This window comes from Protomyctophum bolini (assembly GCF_963924005.1).
Source record: "Protomyctophum bolini genome assembly, chromosome: 4".
Classification (NCBI taxonomy): Eukaryota; Metazoa; Chordata; class Actinopteri; order Myctophiformes; family Myctophidae; genus Protomyctophum; species Protomyctophum bolini.
Window position 1 is genome coordinate 40,293,851 of NC_137865.1, and position 17,431 is coordinate 40,311,281.

The 17,431-nt window shown below is 45.4% G+C and overlaps 2 protein-coding genes across 2 annotated transcripts in view; one reads left to right on the top strand and one right to left on the bottom strand.

Annotated features, from left to right (window-relative positions):
* Window positions 1-7,759, top strand: part of LOC308314698 (transcription initiation factor TFIID subunit 4-like) — a 36,843-nt gene extending 29,084 nt beyond the window's left edge. Inside the window, exon 15 of the mRNA XM_080762336.1 lies at window positions 5,256-7,759. Coding sequence (XP_080618462.1) covers window positions 5,256-5,423 — 168 coding nt within the window. The 3' untranslated portion in view covers window positions 5,424-7,759. The remainder of the gene's footprint in view (window positions 1-5,255) is intronic.
* A 631-nt stretch (window positions 7,760-8,390) lies between these two features.
* LOC308313525 (BTB/POZ domain-containing protein kctd15-like) lies at window positions 8,391-17,035 on the bottom strand. Its single transcript, XM_080760692.1, has 5 exons — window positions 16,689-17,035; window positions 14,392-14,567; window positions 12,488-12,632; window positions 9,930-10,232; window positions 8,391-9,301 (listed from the first exon to the last, which is right to left on the bottom strand). Exons 1-5 carry the CDS (start codon window positions 16,713-16,715, stop codon window positions 9,140-9,142), a joined length of 813 nt encoding a protein of 270 aa, XP_080616818.1. The 5' UTR covers window positions 16,716-17,035; the 3' UTR covers window positions 8,391-9,139.
* Window positions 17,036-17,431: the final 396 nt, after the last annotated feature.

Below are 17,431 nucleotides of genomic sequence, written 5' to 3' on the forward strand. Positions count from 1 at the left end.
AGGCACCTGGCTGCAGGACGCCGGGTCCTGCCTTGCACTCGCTCGCCCCACTCCCACCCTCCCCTCCTCTCCTCTCCCCTCCCTCTCTCTCTTCTCACACATTGGGCCTGAGGCTCATGCCCTCCAGAAGCCCTCCAGAACAAAAGCAGAGGCCTCTGTGCAGAAACAGAAAGCACAGGATTAGGGAAGGGAGGGCCACGGAGTTTAGGAGGGGTCCTTGAAGAGAAGGGGGGCTTAGGTTCGCTGAACTTTGGGTGATATGTGAGCTATTTGCTGGCCTGCAGGTTTTAGTTACACTGCCAGGGGATGTTTTTATCTCCATTCTGGTACGGTACGTACTATGCTAGTTTATGTGTGTTAAGTCAGCGGCTATTTATGAGAGAGAGAGAGCACGCCCCTCAAGCCTAGCCTCGACACGTCGGCCATGTCTATGATAAACATGAATTGGTTGACCAACGTCTCAGACATCTGCCTCGGGGGTGAGCCGCTATATACGGTCGCTTATTTACTGTTTTAAGTGAAAATACAAAGCCTCTGCCCTGTATTGTTTTGCAAGTATTCATAACAGCCTTGTGCCTCGGAGGTGTTTAGAGAGGGGGTGGGGGGGGGGGCGTGGTTGATGTTGCCTATCTTCAGCCTGAGTCGGCCCATGGCCGTTGGGAGCTTAGGGCTGCACTGAGGCTCCTCCAGGGCAGATTAGATGGAAGGAGGCAACAACCAGAAAGACTCTGTGTGAAAGGAACAGAAAACCATTTGTGTTTGACTGTCGTAGCACGGCTGGACCGACCAAGGTTCTTCTGAAGGATATTTCTTGGCGAATCCCGCATGAATCCTCTCTCTGCCACTGAATGTACGATTAGACAGAATAATTGGAGCATCTCTACACTACACAGGATATATGACGATTTGATGTTTGGGAAGGACTGTAGCCAAATTGGACACACCCCTGGGTATATGCGTGTATGATGTACTGTGTGTGTGTGTGTGTGTGTGTGTGTGTGTGTGTGTGTGTGTGTGTGTGTGTGTGCGTGTGCGTGTGCGACTGTGTGTGGTGTGCAGAGTAGGAGGTTAGCGTGCCTGCAGGCTGTGAAGCTTCATAATGCTCTGATTGTGTTCCTGTGTGGACCTGGAGCCTCATTCCTATCCTCTGGTGTCAGCTCTGCCCCTGGGGCTCTGCTTCCATAGAAATAGTAGCCTAGTTATCTGCTATACAATGGCTACCAGTACAGAGTACACCACTGACTGCACCATGAAAAGATGGAAGCCTAGCCCCATTTTCAGCTGCTGTTCAAGTTTGGTTCACAAACTTTTCTCTCTTTTTCTTTTAATTATTATTCCCCCCCTCAGGAAAAATGGTAGCCTAGTTATTTATGCAGTAGCTCACAAACAAAAAGACATTCACCCCTCACCATAACATTAAATACAAGCTGGACCATGACTTTTTCCAAATATATTTCAGTTGGTTTGGTTTATTAAAACATATTTCTTTCTTTGTTCTTTGTTTGTCTTTTTGGGTTCTGCATACTTCTGCTCACACAACAAATCATAGTTTTATTTTTTTCACCCACTGGCTCAAAAAAGGTCAGCCATCTGAAAGGCACAGGCCGTTTTTCAACCAAGTTCCAAAAGTTGGTACCCAAACTTTTTATTTTATTTATTCGGCTCTCTCCCGTCAGGCTCTGTTCAAAATTGTAACTTTTGGTACAGTAGCATCCCTGGCCCTCCGCCGGCGCCAACAGCCGTTTTGGCAGCACATTGGAAAGGCATACAAACTACTGTAAACCCATTTTCAACTACTGTATGCCACCAGGTAAAAAGACATGTCACACTACACCTCCAGCCAGAACACCAACCGTGCTATATTTCCATATATTTACCTGAGGATTAATTCAGGAAGTGGCTCTCTGGTAGGGAACATTCTCTCTCTCTCTCTCTCTCACACACACACACACACACACACACACACACACTCTCTCTCTCATACACACACACACACGCACACAAATGTTCATTTGTGCCCTGCGATGCTCTTTCAAATATTTCACCCCTACTGAACACGCCCGGAGCCTTTTCACTTGACTTCAGCGGCATGGGAAGCGATGCTTCAAGTCATCACCGCCGCTGTGTGAATTAGATTTATTCTGTTTGGATAATATACAGTGTTGGGAAACACAGCGAAGGGCTTGTTGGAGCAACGTCTTGTGCTGCTGTATATGGCTAGTAGCCATATTAGTCCATAGGGGGGAAGGCGTGGCTCTGTGCCCGTGGGCTATGGACACACCTTTTGATATATAAAGGTGTGGCGATCCTATTACAGGTTTGGGCCCAGTGTGTGATTACTGTGAGGTGTAGTCTGTCGGGTTTTGTTTTTACCGATGATTCCGAGAACAAGTGACGATGGGTCAGGAGGAGAACGGGTACTAATAGGGATCACGTTCATGAAGGACTTGCATTTATTTATTCCATTTTATATTTAGGAAATGTAGCTCATGCTTTACATGAAGAGTCATTTGCAGCAGAAGAATGATCTTCACACCTCACAGCATTATAAACAGACCCATAGTAAGGAATGTTAAGAGTCAACGACCTGACTGTAGGTGTAAACACTTGAGAATGGTTACGTTATAATGGAGATGCAGGTAAAACAAACTAATTAGCCGCCACGAAAAGGTGAGAAAAGTCCTCAATTCCTGCTGCATTTGTAGGAGCCTGTTTTTCCACTACTGCTACTTTTGCACAATTAGCTTGATTCCCCCGAAGGCTGACTCCCACATCCTCCTCGTGAACGGCGTCTGACTCCCATATTGTACAATTCATCTTCCTGGGCAACTGGTGGCCCGAGGGCCACATGCGGCCCTCATTCCCTGAAGAAGGCCGAAACGTTGGACACTAATAAATATACAGCATCGTGGCTACGAGTGTGCAGCCTTTTTCTCTTTTTTTTTACTTATTTACTGCCTTAGGCCAGCACCTCGCCAACACTGGTTTGCGCCCTTTCCTGTTTTGTCCACATGCGGCCCTCACCTTCACTCAATATGTGGCCCTCAGGTTAAGAATCAGAATACTGATTATATTGGCCTGGGCCGTGGCTCAGTAATCCAGTCTGGCAGTGTGCCGCGGGTTCGACTCCCGATCCCGACGGCTTTTACTGCATGTCTTCCCCCCCATCTCTCCCCATTTCCTGTCAGCCTACTGTCTGTCCCTCTATAAAAATATATAAAATAAAGGCGGAAGCCGCAAAAAAAAAAACATAAAAAAAAAGAAAAGAATACTGATATATTATTGATTTCAGCTTAGATAGTATGCAGCCTAGTATAGGGGGAGAGCGCAGTGACACGTTCGGTATGATTTTGGTTTATTTGGGCGCCATCTTGCTGCCTACATGTAGGCTAGTAGGATGCTAGGCTACTCTACTCTGTAGTTTGCTTGTCAGTGACGCTGGTGTGTACACTGTCACTGCAGTACGCCATCTAATAAAGTTAACATAAGTAATAAGTATAACTAAATGCATTTGAAATGTAATAAATCATGTACTTTTCAGGATTCCAATTCAAAAATAGCAAAAAAAGATATTTAGGATTCCAATTAAAAACTTTTTGAAAGGCATTTTGATCTTGTAGATCGGGTATTTCTACTACTAAGTAGGATATTCATTTACAAAAACAAAAAAAGCTAATGCAGAGATAAGAGATTTCTTCCGTAGGCCTACAGACAGTATATGCAATGTGGCCGCCCTGGAAGGAGTTTGAAAGTGGTTACTGTATGTTTTCTAATCAAAATTGAAATTAACTCAACTCCCAAAGTAACTCAAGTTTTCAAAGAATTGCAGTGGAGTAAAAGTACACATTTTGGCTCTTGAGATGTAGTGGGAGTATAGAAGTAAAAGTGCTGGAAATTGGAAATACTCAATTAAAGTACAGTACTTAAGTAAAAAGTACATGGTTACTTGATGCTCTCAGGATCCTGCTGAGGCTCCCGAGGTCATCCTACTCTGGATGCTGTTCTCAGGAGTCTAATGTACAGTTTTATGACGAGGTTGAATGACTTTGGCCCCATGCCCAAGAAGAGCAGCATCAGGTACTGTATAAGAGCCATGAATTGGATTATTGTAATATTTTGGTCTATGAAATGAATGGGCTGTCACTGGTGTTAATGTGATTGATTGACGGGCATACGGGCGGACCTGGTTCACTAAAGAAGGTGGCCTGTTGTTTACCTGTTTGACACTCAATTGTTGACTTTATACCGCTTTATTTTATTTACTTTATTTACGTTGATCGCTGTGGTTACTTTGCTTTATGTTTGAGCACCCTTTGAGTTATTTACTTTGCTTTAGTAAAAAACCCTTAAACGCATTGCTTTGGACCCAACGTTTGTGGAGCGGACAACCTGGCCCATCCCATCGTCTCTCAGCGACTTTAAGGGTTATTTTCTCATGTAGTCTCTTAACAGGTACTCTGGAAACACTGGAGAGAGTGTCTGTATGTTTCTAACAGGTACTCTGGAAACACTGGACAGAGTGTCTGTATGTTTCTTCCACATTTTTGTGTTTTTGTTGCTGTTTTTTTTCTGTTGCATTGTCCCCTGTATAGTTGATTGTTATGGACCATCTAGTCTGATTGATTGTACTTTTCACCACTAATATTAACACTGCCCTTCTCCTTCCTTCCCTCCCTCTCTCCCTCCCTCCTTCCCTCCCTCCCTCCCTCCCTCCCTCCCTCCCTCCCTCCTCCTCCTTCCCTCCCTCCTCCTTCCCTCCCTCCCTCCCTCCCTCCCTCCCTCCTTCCCTCCCTCCCTCCTCCTTCCCTCCCTCCCTCCCTACTCCTTCCCTCCCTCCCTCCTCCTTCCCTCCCTCCCTCCCTCCCTCCCTCCCTCCCTCCTCCTTCCCTCCCTCCCTCCCTCCCTCCCTACTCCTTCCCTCCCTCCCTCCTCCCTCCTCCTTCCCTCCCTCCTCCTTCCCTCCCTCCCTCCCTCCTTCCCTCCCTCCCACCCTCCCTCCTCCTCCTTCCCTCCCTCCTCCTTCCCTCCCTCCTCCTTCCCTCCCTCCCTCCCTCCTCCTTCCCTCCCTCCCTCCCTCCTTCCCTCCCTCCCTCCTCCTTCCCTCCCTCCCTCCCTCCCTCCCTCCCTCCTCCTTCCCTCCCTCCCTCCCTCCCTCCCTCCCTCCCTCCCTCCCTCCCTCCTCCTTCCCTCCTCCCTCCTCCTTCCCTCCCTCCCTCCCTCCTCCCTCCCTCCTCCTCCCCTCCTCCCTCCTCCAGGTGGCTTCGGGCTCAGGGGGAGCAGGCTCGTCCAGCACAGCCGTGTCCCCCCGCGGAGGGCTCCGCCAGCGGATCACGCGGGTCAACCTCAGGGACTTCATCTTCTGTCTGGAGCAGGAGAGGACCACGGCCAGGTCGTTGCTGCTCTACAAGGCACTACTGAAATAAGGTGGCCCCTCAAGGATGCGTACTCTGCCCACTGCAGATCTCACACTTTGTTTTTTGTTAAAAAAACATTTTCGGGGCCCTATTTTCTCCCACTGCCTTAGCCCCTTCATTAATTATCCCCAAACGTCTTTTCCCTAAATAAAATAAAACCCAAAAAAAAAAACTATTTTGAAAAACATTTTTTAAATGTTACATGTTTTTCAAAATAGTAAAAAAAAGAAAAGGGAAAGACGTTTAGGGATAAGGGGTATAGGCAGTGAGGAAAATAGAGCCATTTATGCCCCCCTCCCCTCCTGCCCCCCTTTTTACGTTTATTGTCATCTATTATGAATTTGGTAGCCAAATCCTCCGTAAGACCTCCATGCCCCTCGCAAACCTTCTGCAACTCCTTAACTGAGTCTCTGAGATTTCAATTTGGGCATGATTGATTCTTCACCCGTACAAGATGTCACTTTTCAACATGTCCGTGTGTCTAGTTTGGGGCAAATAGTATTTTATGTTACATTTTTTTATCACACATGTTAACAGAAACACAAACAAACCATATATTGTGTTGCAATGTAACACTAGTGTATGTGTTCCCAAAAGAGATACAAAAATATGCTGAAAATGATACGTTTTTTTAAAAGAAAAAAAAAGTGTAGTTTGATAACTAGGTGAGATGTTGAATCCCTGTTGGCAGAAATTCTGCCAGGATTGTTTTTATTTGCTATGATGGCTCCAGCGCTGTACCTGCAAGAGGTGCCTTTTGAGAGTCTGTCCACACTTCTCCATGAAAAAAAAAATCCAGATCATGTCCTTTTTTTCTTGCTAATTGTAGCCCAAATACAACTCACTCAGGATGCTACGTAATGGCTCTCTATTTTGTTTTCACTTTTACTCATCATGGTTAGAGTCTATCCAAGTCCGTATAGGAACGGACGCTTATACACCGATCATGTTAACGTCATGTTTGCATTTTTACTGTTGTCTGAAGGCTGAATGTCGCGTCAAATCCCCATAGTGGTCAGATGAATGTACCGACAGTACTGTGGCGCGTCCTTGGTGATGTACACAGTATGCATGGTACTACGAAAGGTGATGGTTTGGGGTGTGTGTGTGTGTGTGTGTGTGTGTGTGTGTGAGACTGTGTGTGTGTGACTGTGACTGTGTGTGTGTGTGTGACTGTGACACTCCCCATGGGCACATTTGAGCCGACAGCCGCGGACAGAAGAAGCTGTGTTTTACGTCATTTCCGAGTTTTTAGACAGCTGGTGGATGGAAAAGAAGCTCCACCCCCACGGCTGACTGCCGCGGAGGACAGATTCCCGGAAACGCTCTCCTCCGCGGCAGTCAGCCGCGGGGGTGGAGCTTCTTTTCCATCCACCAGCTGTCTAAAAACTCGGAAATGACGTAAAACACAGCTTCTTCTGTCCGCAGCTGTCGGCTCAAATGTGCCCATGGGGAGTGTGTGTGTGGTGACTGTGTGTGTGGTGGCTGTGTGTGTGTGTTTGTGTGTGTGTGTGTGTGTGTGTGTGTGTGTGTGTGTGTGTGTGTGTGGTGGCTGTGTGCATGCACGAGTGGAAATCATGGCTCTCTAGGATAAACTGTGAACACAGTTACATTTGTCTGGCTGTTGTTTTGTTTTTTTTGGTTAACACAAGCTATCCAAGTTTAGATTTACAATCGGCGGAATCAGGGAGCTGGCTCTCCTGTTAACATTAATTCACGCTGCGATCATGAAGGGTAACAAAAAAAATAAAAGATAGCAAATAGTCATATGAAATAACATTCCTGTGATTTCCTCAAAACAAAAAATTCCCCTTCAAATGGATCCCCCCCCCCCCCCCCCCCTCGTCCTTCGATCATTGTGTAACAATGATTTAGCCCCCAACCCGCTAAATGCTTTAGGATTCACACGATAGCCCAAACTGTTTAACTGCTTCCATTATTGATTCGTCATTGTCTTGATTGATTATAACACGATTTGCTTCACGGTTTTGTTGTTGTCAAAGGCTGTTTTTAAGTTTAAGTTTGTTTTGGAAAGACTGTGCATTCATTGAGGGTTTTTAACGCTTGAAATGTCTTTTTTACAGTAACGGGCATTTGGTTTGTATAGTATATAGATCTAATTGATGATTGGAGCTGTGGTGTTTGTACTGGTAACTCAGTAGGATCCTGGGTCGTGTGGAGACACCCAGCTTAAAAGTATCATCTGTTGGAAGGACACATTTTTGTGACTATTTATATTTCCTACATTCTGTATTCAATCCTGACACATTTCAGGCAATGCAATTTTACTATTGTTTGTACCTTTGCAAAAAAAAAAAAGAACTAAATAAAGAAAATTATAAATACGTCTTGTTTTTGGTATGGCTTTTACCGTCAGCGGTGTGATGTCTGTCTGTAAAATGCGTGGCGACCGGTTGTATGGGAAATACAGTATTCATCATGGAATGATAAATATTTTGATCTGCTCATATAAGTCGACAATGATTTATAGGGTGGCTGTGGCTCAGGAGGTAGAGCAGGTCGTCCAATGATCCCTGGGTTGGCGGTTCGAATCCCGGCTCCTCCTGTCCACATGTCGAAGTGTCCTTGGGCAAGACACTGAACCCTACATTGCCTCCAATGAGTCGGTCGGTGTGCCACCATTTGGTGTATGAATGTGGCAAGTGAGGACACTGGCGCCGACTGTTCGCCGCTTCACCTCTCAATGTATGAATGAATGAACCATTGTAAAGCGCTTTGAGCACTTGGAAAATGCAATTCATTATTATTATTATTATTTCCAATTTGTAGATTTAAAAGCCAATGTGTGAAAAATGGTCAACACGTTTCAAACATTGTGTGATAAATATTTCCCCATAACTCTCACTGCTCTCTCAGAACTGTACATTCTACGTACCATAGCTTTCTTCTAGTTTGAATTGCAGAGTTTGTGAAAACAAGACGACAAAACAAGACCATTTTGACTTTTTACCAATACATCTGTACAAATGGAAAAATTGTGACACAAAGCAAGCTAACAAATACATTAAATATATCTTTTCAAAATCGCTCCTTATAAAAAAGAATTAAATTATGTGCCTTATGGCACCAAAGCACAGAAAAAAGCCTTTCAATTAATTTGTATACACAACATATTCACCAAGAAAGTTCTCAAACAAACAAACTCTTATTACAAATATCTACATTTGTAAAGGGAGAACTCTTGTATAGATGTTGAACAATGTATGCTTTGTTCCTGAAAGGAGGAGCCTAGATTCTGGTATCTATTAATTACATACATACATAATTGGATTTAGTTAATTTCCCCCGACAAATATTTGTGTCACTGGACTCAAGCTCAATTGCTTTGCAGAAGCTACTACTAGATTGCATCATCAGTCTCATACTGAAAGAGGACATTGGATGATTGGTCTTTAAGTAGATACTTTTCAGTCCAGGGTGCACGTTTAGATTTTTCAGAGTCTGAAAGAGATGATTTAGCACTCGTCCAAAAAAATAAAATGAGATATCCTTTTCTGCAACGTGATCCAAGTCTTCAGGTCTTGACAAGATCAGGTCTTATTTGCTGGCTCGGCATTGCCATTAGTGCACGAGGATATTCCCCTCCGGCTACTAGAGACATTAGAAGGATCCAGACGTTGCTGCTGTTACTATTTTAGTTTGGTAATGGCGTTGACAACTGCCACAAGGAGTCCCTCGATTGGTTGGTTTTAGGTCAAAACGCGCTAGTCCAGTGGTTCCTGCTTGATCCTGATTGGTGTGCTGGTAATGGACTGGCTCCTCCTCAGGTCGCGACACAGGACGTACTCGCTGAACTGCGACGAGTCGACTCCGCCGCCACACGACGCCTTGACCGTGAAGCCCTTCTGGAACAACCTCTCCAGGACCTGGAGGAGGATTTGCAAAGACAGAGCGTCAACAACGGCCACTAGCTTCCCTTACACTACAGATACACAGTCATAGAGTTGACTTCATCATTGACATGGAACTGACAGCGATCGTTTTATAAGGTTAACTGAAACTGTCTCCAAGGATGCTACTGTACTCTGACTCTGAATCTTCGTAATTTCAATTTATTTTTAATCCATACACAAAACGGCTTAAATTAAACATTTTATTAGTTCTCGGCGGGAACCCCTTTTGGTGTTTTAAGTATTATGTCATACTCAGTGCCGCGCTACAAGCTTGTAGGTCTGCTATCTTTTTTTAAATGTGCCGCAAATCTTTTAATATATATCCTTTCAGAGCGTTTTTAACTCAAATCTTTGCTTCCAGGGAGTCCCTGGAACAACATATTTTCAGATGGGGCTCCGCGGCCAAATACAGATAATTCTGGGGGTCCTTGACCTGAAATAGTTTGAGCTAGTTTGAGCTATATTGACATAGGGTTTAAAACCGTCAGGAGTTTAGAAGACATTTTGTAGAGTCACAAGAAGACTGAATTCATGACTGTCGTGGTGTTGATCACAAGACGGTAACGGATGTGGCTGTGTGATGAAGTAGCGTATAACTCACCTGCACAGAGTTTAGCCTGCAGTAGCCGTTGAGTGGGAAGCGGATGACATGCGTGGGGTCCTGGTTCCAGCCGGCGTTGACCGAGTTACACATGACGTCTCCGGTCTCGGGGAAGATCTCCTCTATGAGGACCTTCTCCCCGCTGAGGGCTATCCTCTCCCCCAGGTCTGGGGTGACGCGGACCACCAGACACTCGCAGGGCGCGGTGCGCTGAGCCTCGCGCTCCACTTGCCAGCGCTCCAGCTCCCGAACCATGGGAGTGAGCTGGTAGTAGCGCGCCTCCTCGTACAGCTGGGGAAAGTCCTGCGACACACACACACACAACACATAAAGACGTCAACATGACATACTTAAACCACACCACCGCCTGCAGCATCACATAATTAGCCATGCGAATCAATACGAAGTCCCACAACGCATGTAAATGTGTTGAAGACATGGCAAAACTTGATAACAAAAAAACTAACTGAGAGCATGTTTTGGGTTTACGGAACAGTTATGCCAACAAAGAAGGCTTCAGCTCACTTTGCGGGAAACCGCCCCGAGAGGCTGTGTGCTGCAACTCGAGCTTAGAACTCACACAGTTTGTTTTACTCGCAACATGAAACAGTATCTGTGAACTCGACGACGTGCTTTTGTAGCGTTTGATATCCAATCTCTCGTCCCCCGCATAACACAGGTGGCCAACTGGCCATGGCGTCTCCTGCGTTCAAATCCCTCTATAAAGCTCTCAATGACGTCTCCCTACGTCGTGTTCCATAGTGTGCCGCTTTTATAGCGGGCGAGCGAGCAGACATGTCTATTCATAATTAGTGCGTGTGAAAAGGGAACGAGCGAGTCTTTTCTCTCGCTGTATTCCGTTTTTTTCCCCTAGTCCATATCGTTTCTGACAACAAGCATACACAGAGCTTACAGAGCTTCTGGGCCCCGGGGCTCTGCTCGGTATCAAAGCTTCAGCCTCCTTAGCTCCCCTCCCTTCATGGCCTTGAAGCGAGGGATAGATGTATTTTATAAAATAAAATAAAAAAGAGGGGGGGGGGGGCTCTGTCCGCAGGGCTTTTTAGTCATCCTGAGCACAGAAGCGCGGAATAACAGAGGCAACGCTTATAGCTAACTACGGCGGCGAAGATGAGAGAGATGCGATGTGTGCACAGACGCACACGCACTCGCACGGTATCAAACATACACGTTTATGCATTCAAACACAGTTTCTCTCTTCACAGACGCACCACGTTCCTTCGCACATCAATTTAATAAAACACACAGCGTGTCCCGCCTGCTGCAAGCCATGCACAGTCGACCCCGATGGCAGCCACGGGCACACCGACCGAAGCACTGATTAAAGTGTCAGCGTCTGCAGCACAGCAGTAAAAGGACTGGCTGCTGTCGGAGCACAGTGGAGTAATGAAGATAATGCTTGTGTGGACACTGGGCGGATAATTTGTTTGAACTCGGTGTCATTGCTCAGATTTCTGTGAATTATGGGAATTTGCCTCGAGGAAATTTCACGACAGTATTTGCGTTTCAAACATCACGGACAGATGGATGATCGTTTGAGAGCAGTTTACAATCAAACATACAGATAGATGCAACAACAACCGTATACTCAGGCCTACGTGTTGAGAATACAAAGTTGTTGTTTGTTTGTTTGTTATGCAGTGAAGCGCTTGAGCGTTAAGTGGACAGTAGAATACCTTGAAGTCCTCTGGCAGGAGTAGTTTAGTTTAGTTAGAGTTAAGTGGACAGTAGAATACCTTGAAGTCCTCTGGCAGGAGTAGTTTAGTTTAGTTAGAGTTAAGTGGACAGTAGAATACCTTGAAGTCCTCTGGCAGGAGTAGTTTAGTTTAGTTAGAGTTAGGTGGACAGTAGAATACCTTGAAGTCCTCGGGCAGGAGTAGTTTAGTTTAGTTAGAGTTAAGTGGACAGTAGAATACCTTGAAGTCCTCTGGCAGGAGTAGTTTAGTTTAGTTAGAGTTAAGTGGATAGTAGAATACCTTGAAGTCCTCTGGCAGGAGTAGTTTAGTTTAGTTAGAGTTAGGTGGACAGTAGAATACCTTGAAGTCCTCGGGCAGGAGTAGTTTAGTTTAGTTAGAGTTAAGTGGACAGTAGAATACCTTGAAGTCCTCGGGCAGGAGTAGTTTAGTTTAGTTAGAGTTAAGTGGACAGTAGAATACCTTGAAGTCCTCGGGCAGGAGTAGTTTGCCGGTAGTTTAGTTAGAGTTAGGTGGACAGTAGAATACCTTGAAGTCCTCTGGCAGGAGTAGTTTAGTTTAGTTAGAGTTAAGTGGACAGTAGAATACCTTGAAGTCCCCGGGCAGGAGTAGTTTAATAGTAGTAGTTTAATACCTTGAAGTCCTCGGGCAGGAGTAGTTTAGTTTAGTTAGAGTTAAGTGGACAGTAGAATACCTTGAAGTCCTCGGGCAGGAGTAGTTTAGTTTAGTTAGAGTTAAGTGGACAGTAGAATACCTTGAAGTCCCCGGGCAGGAGTAGTTTAATAGTAGTAGTTTAATACCTTGAAGTCCTCGGGCAGGAGTAGTTTAATAGTAGTAGTTTAATACCTTGAAGTCCTCGGGCAGGAGTAGTTTGCAGGTCCGCAGGAAGCCGAGGATGTAGCGGAAAATGTCTCCATCCCTGTCGATGAAGTAATGCTGCTTCAAACTGTCCAGCACTATTGGCTCTGTGCCATTAAAGAGTCGACTAATTCTGGAGGGGAGAAAGAGACAGACAGACAGACAGACTAGGTCAAATGAAGAAAGATTGGTAGTTAAACAAATTGTATTATAAGCCTAATGAGCTAATCTGCTATGAATTCTGTACTGGCCATATATGGAGCGTGTCTTGAGTGTACAGGGTTTGATGAGGTCAGATCAACATATGGAATGTCCGAACAGGTCAGCTCCATCTAAGGGTGGCAGCGGGGGCAGTGTCTTGAGTGTACAGGGTTTGATGATGGCCCAGGAACGGTATCAGTCAAAGGGGAGGCACAATTTCATAGTAAATGCGACTTGCGGTCACAACAAATGAAATAACTCAAACGTGATCAATGCATTTCTGGAAGGCTGTCTTTAGTATCCAGATTTGGCAGCACTTCGTGAGCTAAATGGTTGTTGTGCTATGAACAGCAAAGTTTTAGTAAATTTGCCTTATTTTTTCCTTTTATTTGTTTCTTTCTTATTGTTTTATTTTAGGAGATGTCTCCCGGGAAACAATAAGCCGATTTCTGGCATAGAAACAAAATGTTCAATTCTTTGGTACAATATAACAAAACATTCTACAGAGATAGCAGTCAATACTGTGATGAACGAATCCACGTATACATTAGTTTTTTTATGGGGGACAGGTTATACTGTACATTGTCATACTCTTAACTCTGGGCAAAAATAAGTTCTCTATCCTTCTTTCCCTGTCTCCCATCATCTCCCTCCTCCTGTCTTGCTCATTCTCACTCTATCCCCCCCCATTTCTTTCTCAGTAAATCGATGCCAGATCATTTTCTAAGAGCCAGTGCTCATCTTTCCCTCGCTGCCTGTGGCGTTCCTCTGTTTTCCACTCAGAGACTCACCTCCTTGCTCCAGGCCATCTCAGCCCTTCTCTGCTGCATGCCCTCCCTCCCTCCCTCCTCTCTCTCTCTCTCTCTCTCTCTCTCTCTCTCTCTCTCTTTGTCCTCTGAAAGGCAATTAAAATCTACCCTTTACTTCTCCTCTCTTCTGTTCTTCTTTCTTTCTGCCCTTCCTCTCTATTGCTTTCACAAATTGGATATGGTGAAGGGGGGCAGCAGAGAGCTCTAGGACCCAGAGCAGCAGTCGTACCAGCAGTGGTGAGCGCACCTCATGGCGCGCTCTGCTTGCGCACAAGTAGGCCATACATGGCCTACTTGTGCCGAACATTGACGTGTAGGAGCCTATATCATTGATAGAACATTGACGTGTAGTTTAGGAGCCTATATCATTGATAGAACATTGACGTGTAGTTTAGGAGCCTATATCATTGATAGAACATTGATGTGTAGGAGCCTATATCATTGATAGAACATTGACGTGTAGTTTAGGAGCCTATATCATTGATAGAACATTGACGTGTAGTGTAGGAGCCTATATCATTCCAGTCTTACCGTGACTCTGGGTACTTGGTGAGCGTGGCGAGGCTACTGGTGTACATGTGCCCTTACCGTGACTCTGGGTACTTGGTGTACATGTGCCCTTACCGTGACTCTGGGTACTTGGTGTACATGTGCCCTTACTGTGACTCTGGGTACTTGGTGTACATGTGCCCTTACCGTGACTCTGGGTACTTGGTGAGTGTGGTGAGGCTACTGGTGTACATGTGCCCTTACCGTGACTCTGGGTACTTGGTGTACATGTGCCCTTACCGTGACTCTGGGTACTTGGTGTACATGTGCCCTTACTGTGACTCTGGGTACTTGGTGAGTGTGGCGAGGCTACTGGTGTACATGTGCCCTTACCGTGACTCTGGGTACTTGGTGAGCGTGGCGAGGCTACTGGTGTACATGTGCCCTCCCACGTCGATGTGGACCGGGGCGTTGGACTTGGTGAGCTGGGCCGCCGACGGGATGCCCTGCGTGGTCATCGGAGAGACGGGGGACCGGCTGAGGGACATCCTGGACATGCACCGTCCGTCCTGATGATATAATATAATTATGGGAACAAGACTCAATTTAACGTATATTATATGATTCAGTAATCACATTTACATTGTAGGCTTAATGCATACAACTTTATTTGGCTCCTATTTCTATAGGTGGGAGAGATGTCTATAGACTGCAGCAACCACAACATGATAATATTGAGAGCAATATTGCAGAAAGCTTATTAAGACCATCAACATTATAACCAGTCCATAGTGCAGACTCTGCAGAGTGAAAGCCACTGTGCTTGGCCAAGCCACTGTGTGGACCCTGCCCTAAATGCAGACTCTATAGGCCTGTAGGTTCAGTCACAGACTATAGTAACGTTGATTTCTCGGCCTATAGCTATAGGCCAGGCCAGGGTCATCCATGAGCAGACATGCAGACACCGATGGGACTCAACTCAACTCAAAAAGATGTCCATGCAGCCACCACCAAAGGCTATAGATGCTAATAGAACTTCTAGCTACTGAACGGGACTGGGTCCCTGCATGTATAAATAAAATGAAAGGGTCTGAGTGAGTGAGAGGCATATATATACGCTCACACAAACCCAGATCTCTCAGCCGTGGCGCGTTCGGCGCTTGCCTTGCATCATGGCACCATTTCTTCTTTTTCAACCCCTAAAATCCCAAGAGCTCCTGGTGAGCTGCTGCCTGCCTGCTGCTGGTCTGTTCATGGTCCATGAGGATGGTTTCTGTTTTTAAGACTAGCTACAGCCTAGGGCACACTGTCTGTCTGTGACTGTGTAGTTTCACTTCATAGCCGCCCCTACGTCCCTCCAATTGAACTCGCTGTTATAATGTGATGCTATAATAGCTTTTCAATCATATTTCTATAGACCGCTAATCTATGCCACAACTCGAATATTTAATTATATCGGTGATTATAGGGGGGAAAAAAAGAGATGAAACTGGTCCCTCAAATTACCATGAAAGTAGGCAAATATTCATATTCCTAGCGCATGAAGGGTGGTTGGTCGAGGAGGGTGCCGTGCATGCGCCCGCATTGATGATGAACAGAGGGCGGTTATGGCCCGGGGCAAGTGGGCAAGGGCAGATCCAGGATTAATTGAACCATCCCCCCACAGAAAGTCTCTCAATTGTGAAGAAGTTCTTTGAAGCATAAAAGGTGAACAGGAGGCGGACTTCTCTCTGCCCCGGGCAGGTCGATGCCCCGGGCTATAGGAGGCTACAAACAGACCGCGGATTATTCCATCCACATAACATTTTTGGGTGTTGTCTTTCTTTCTATAATGCAAAAAGCTATTTTATAGGCTATATACTGCAGGTTGAGAAAGTGTAATTATTCCTTTTTAAGGAGTTCAGTAATGCAGGTTAATTGTAGCCTATAGACATTTTAAGGCACATTTGCTAGTTTTCTCCTTTTTTCTTCTTTTTATTTTTTTTATTTTTTACATAATGTCTAAAACTAGTCTAGACTATATAAGCAGCTGTTAACTGTTAAAATAAATACTTCAATCAAACTACTTCAGCTATAGTGCACCAAAGTAAAGCAAAGGATTACAAGTATCACTATAGCCTACTGAGCAGATTGCATTGCTTCATTCACGGATGTCTCTATAGAAATATATACAAATAGGGGGGGGGGGTGGGGGCTATAGGTCGATACGTGACGTGTAGCCTAATGAAATAAAATCCAGTCAGAAATTAGCCATGGTTCACATGACGGTCATGTTTCAGGGCTTAGTCAGAAATATACATGTAAAATTCGCCTACCTCAGTGAACCTTCTATCGGCTACCGTTTCAAACATGATTATTATTAAATGAAAATCCCAAGATAGATGATAGAGCGTCCGTAAATGTCTATCAAAATCCGGATGTTCTCGCGGTTAATTCCTCTGAATGGTGTCCAAATAAATTTCAACCAGACAAAACTTTGACTTTTAAATCTACAAAACGACTCTCTGACACTGGTGTGTTGGTGTGTGTCTTTAAGAGACAACCACATACAGTCTGTCAAGACTGTCAGTGTCAGGACTCAGGACACACACGCACACAGTGACACATACGCACGCACACACACACGGACACACACACACACACACACACACACACACACACACACACGCAGGTTCAAGGCGCGTCCTTACCTGAGAGGACAGTGACACAGTAGACATGGATATATTATATCTTCTCGGTTCCAGATATTTTGTGAGAAGGAGGAGGAGGAGAAGATCTGTCACTTTTCTTCGCTGTTCGGCTGCTGCGGAGCTGCTGCTGGTGTCCTCGTCTCCCTTCTTTCCTCCCTGCCAGCCAGTGTAAACCGCCCGACTGACTGAAGCCTCTGAGCGATCTGAGAGACAAGCCAGTCGGTCTCCAAACGAGAGAGAGAGAGGAGGGCTGAAAGAATTCGTGCCCGGGGCTGTCCCAAACCGCCCCGGGGCCGAGGATTAGGTTACAAATAACGCAGGCTTTCTCTTCTCTTCTCCTCTCCTCTCTCTCTACCACACTCTCTCTCTCTCTCTCTCTCTCTCTCTCTCTCTCTCTCTCTCTCTCTCTCTCTCTCGCCCCAACTCGCCTCACTCACCAGGAAAATGTGATCCTCTGCCTCGCAGTCCTAGGCTACTCATTGCTCTGCTGCTGGTGTCTTTTTGGGTAACTAATAATTAAATGAGATTCAGAAAATATTATCATTATTATTCTCTGAAGTCAAGCCTTGAAATAGGTTCATTCATTAGACTATCTTTAGAGAGGGGAAGGACTCGTAAAAACAGACAGAAGCTCGTAAAAACAAACGCACAACAGACCGTCACCAACAGATCCTGCTCTCTCTCTCTCTCTCTCTCTCTCTCTCTCTCTCTCCCTAACAACTCACATTTTAGCAACATAAATC

Excerpts from the sequence above, each read along its gene's own strand:
- LOC308313525 (XM_080760692.1), bottom strand. The coding sequence starts at position 16,715 with ATGTCTACTGTGTCACTGTCCTCTCAG. Across the intron at positions 12,633-14,391 it reads ACCAAGTACCCAGAGTCACG|AATTAGTCGACTCTTTAATG; the intron begins GTAAGGGCACAT and ends TCTCCCCTCCAG. Across the intron at positions 9,302-9,929 it reads GCAGGCTAAACTCTGTGCAG|GTCCTGGAGAGGTTGTTCCA; the intron begins GTGAGTTATACG and ends ATCCTCCTCCAG.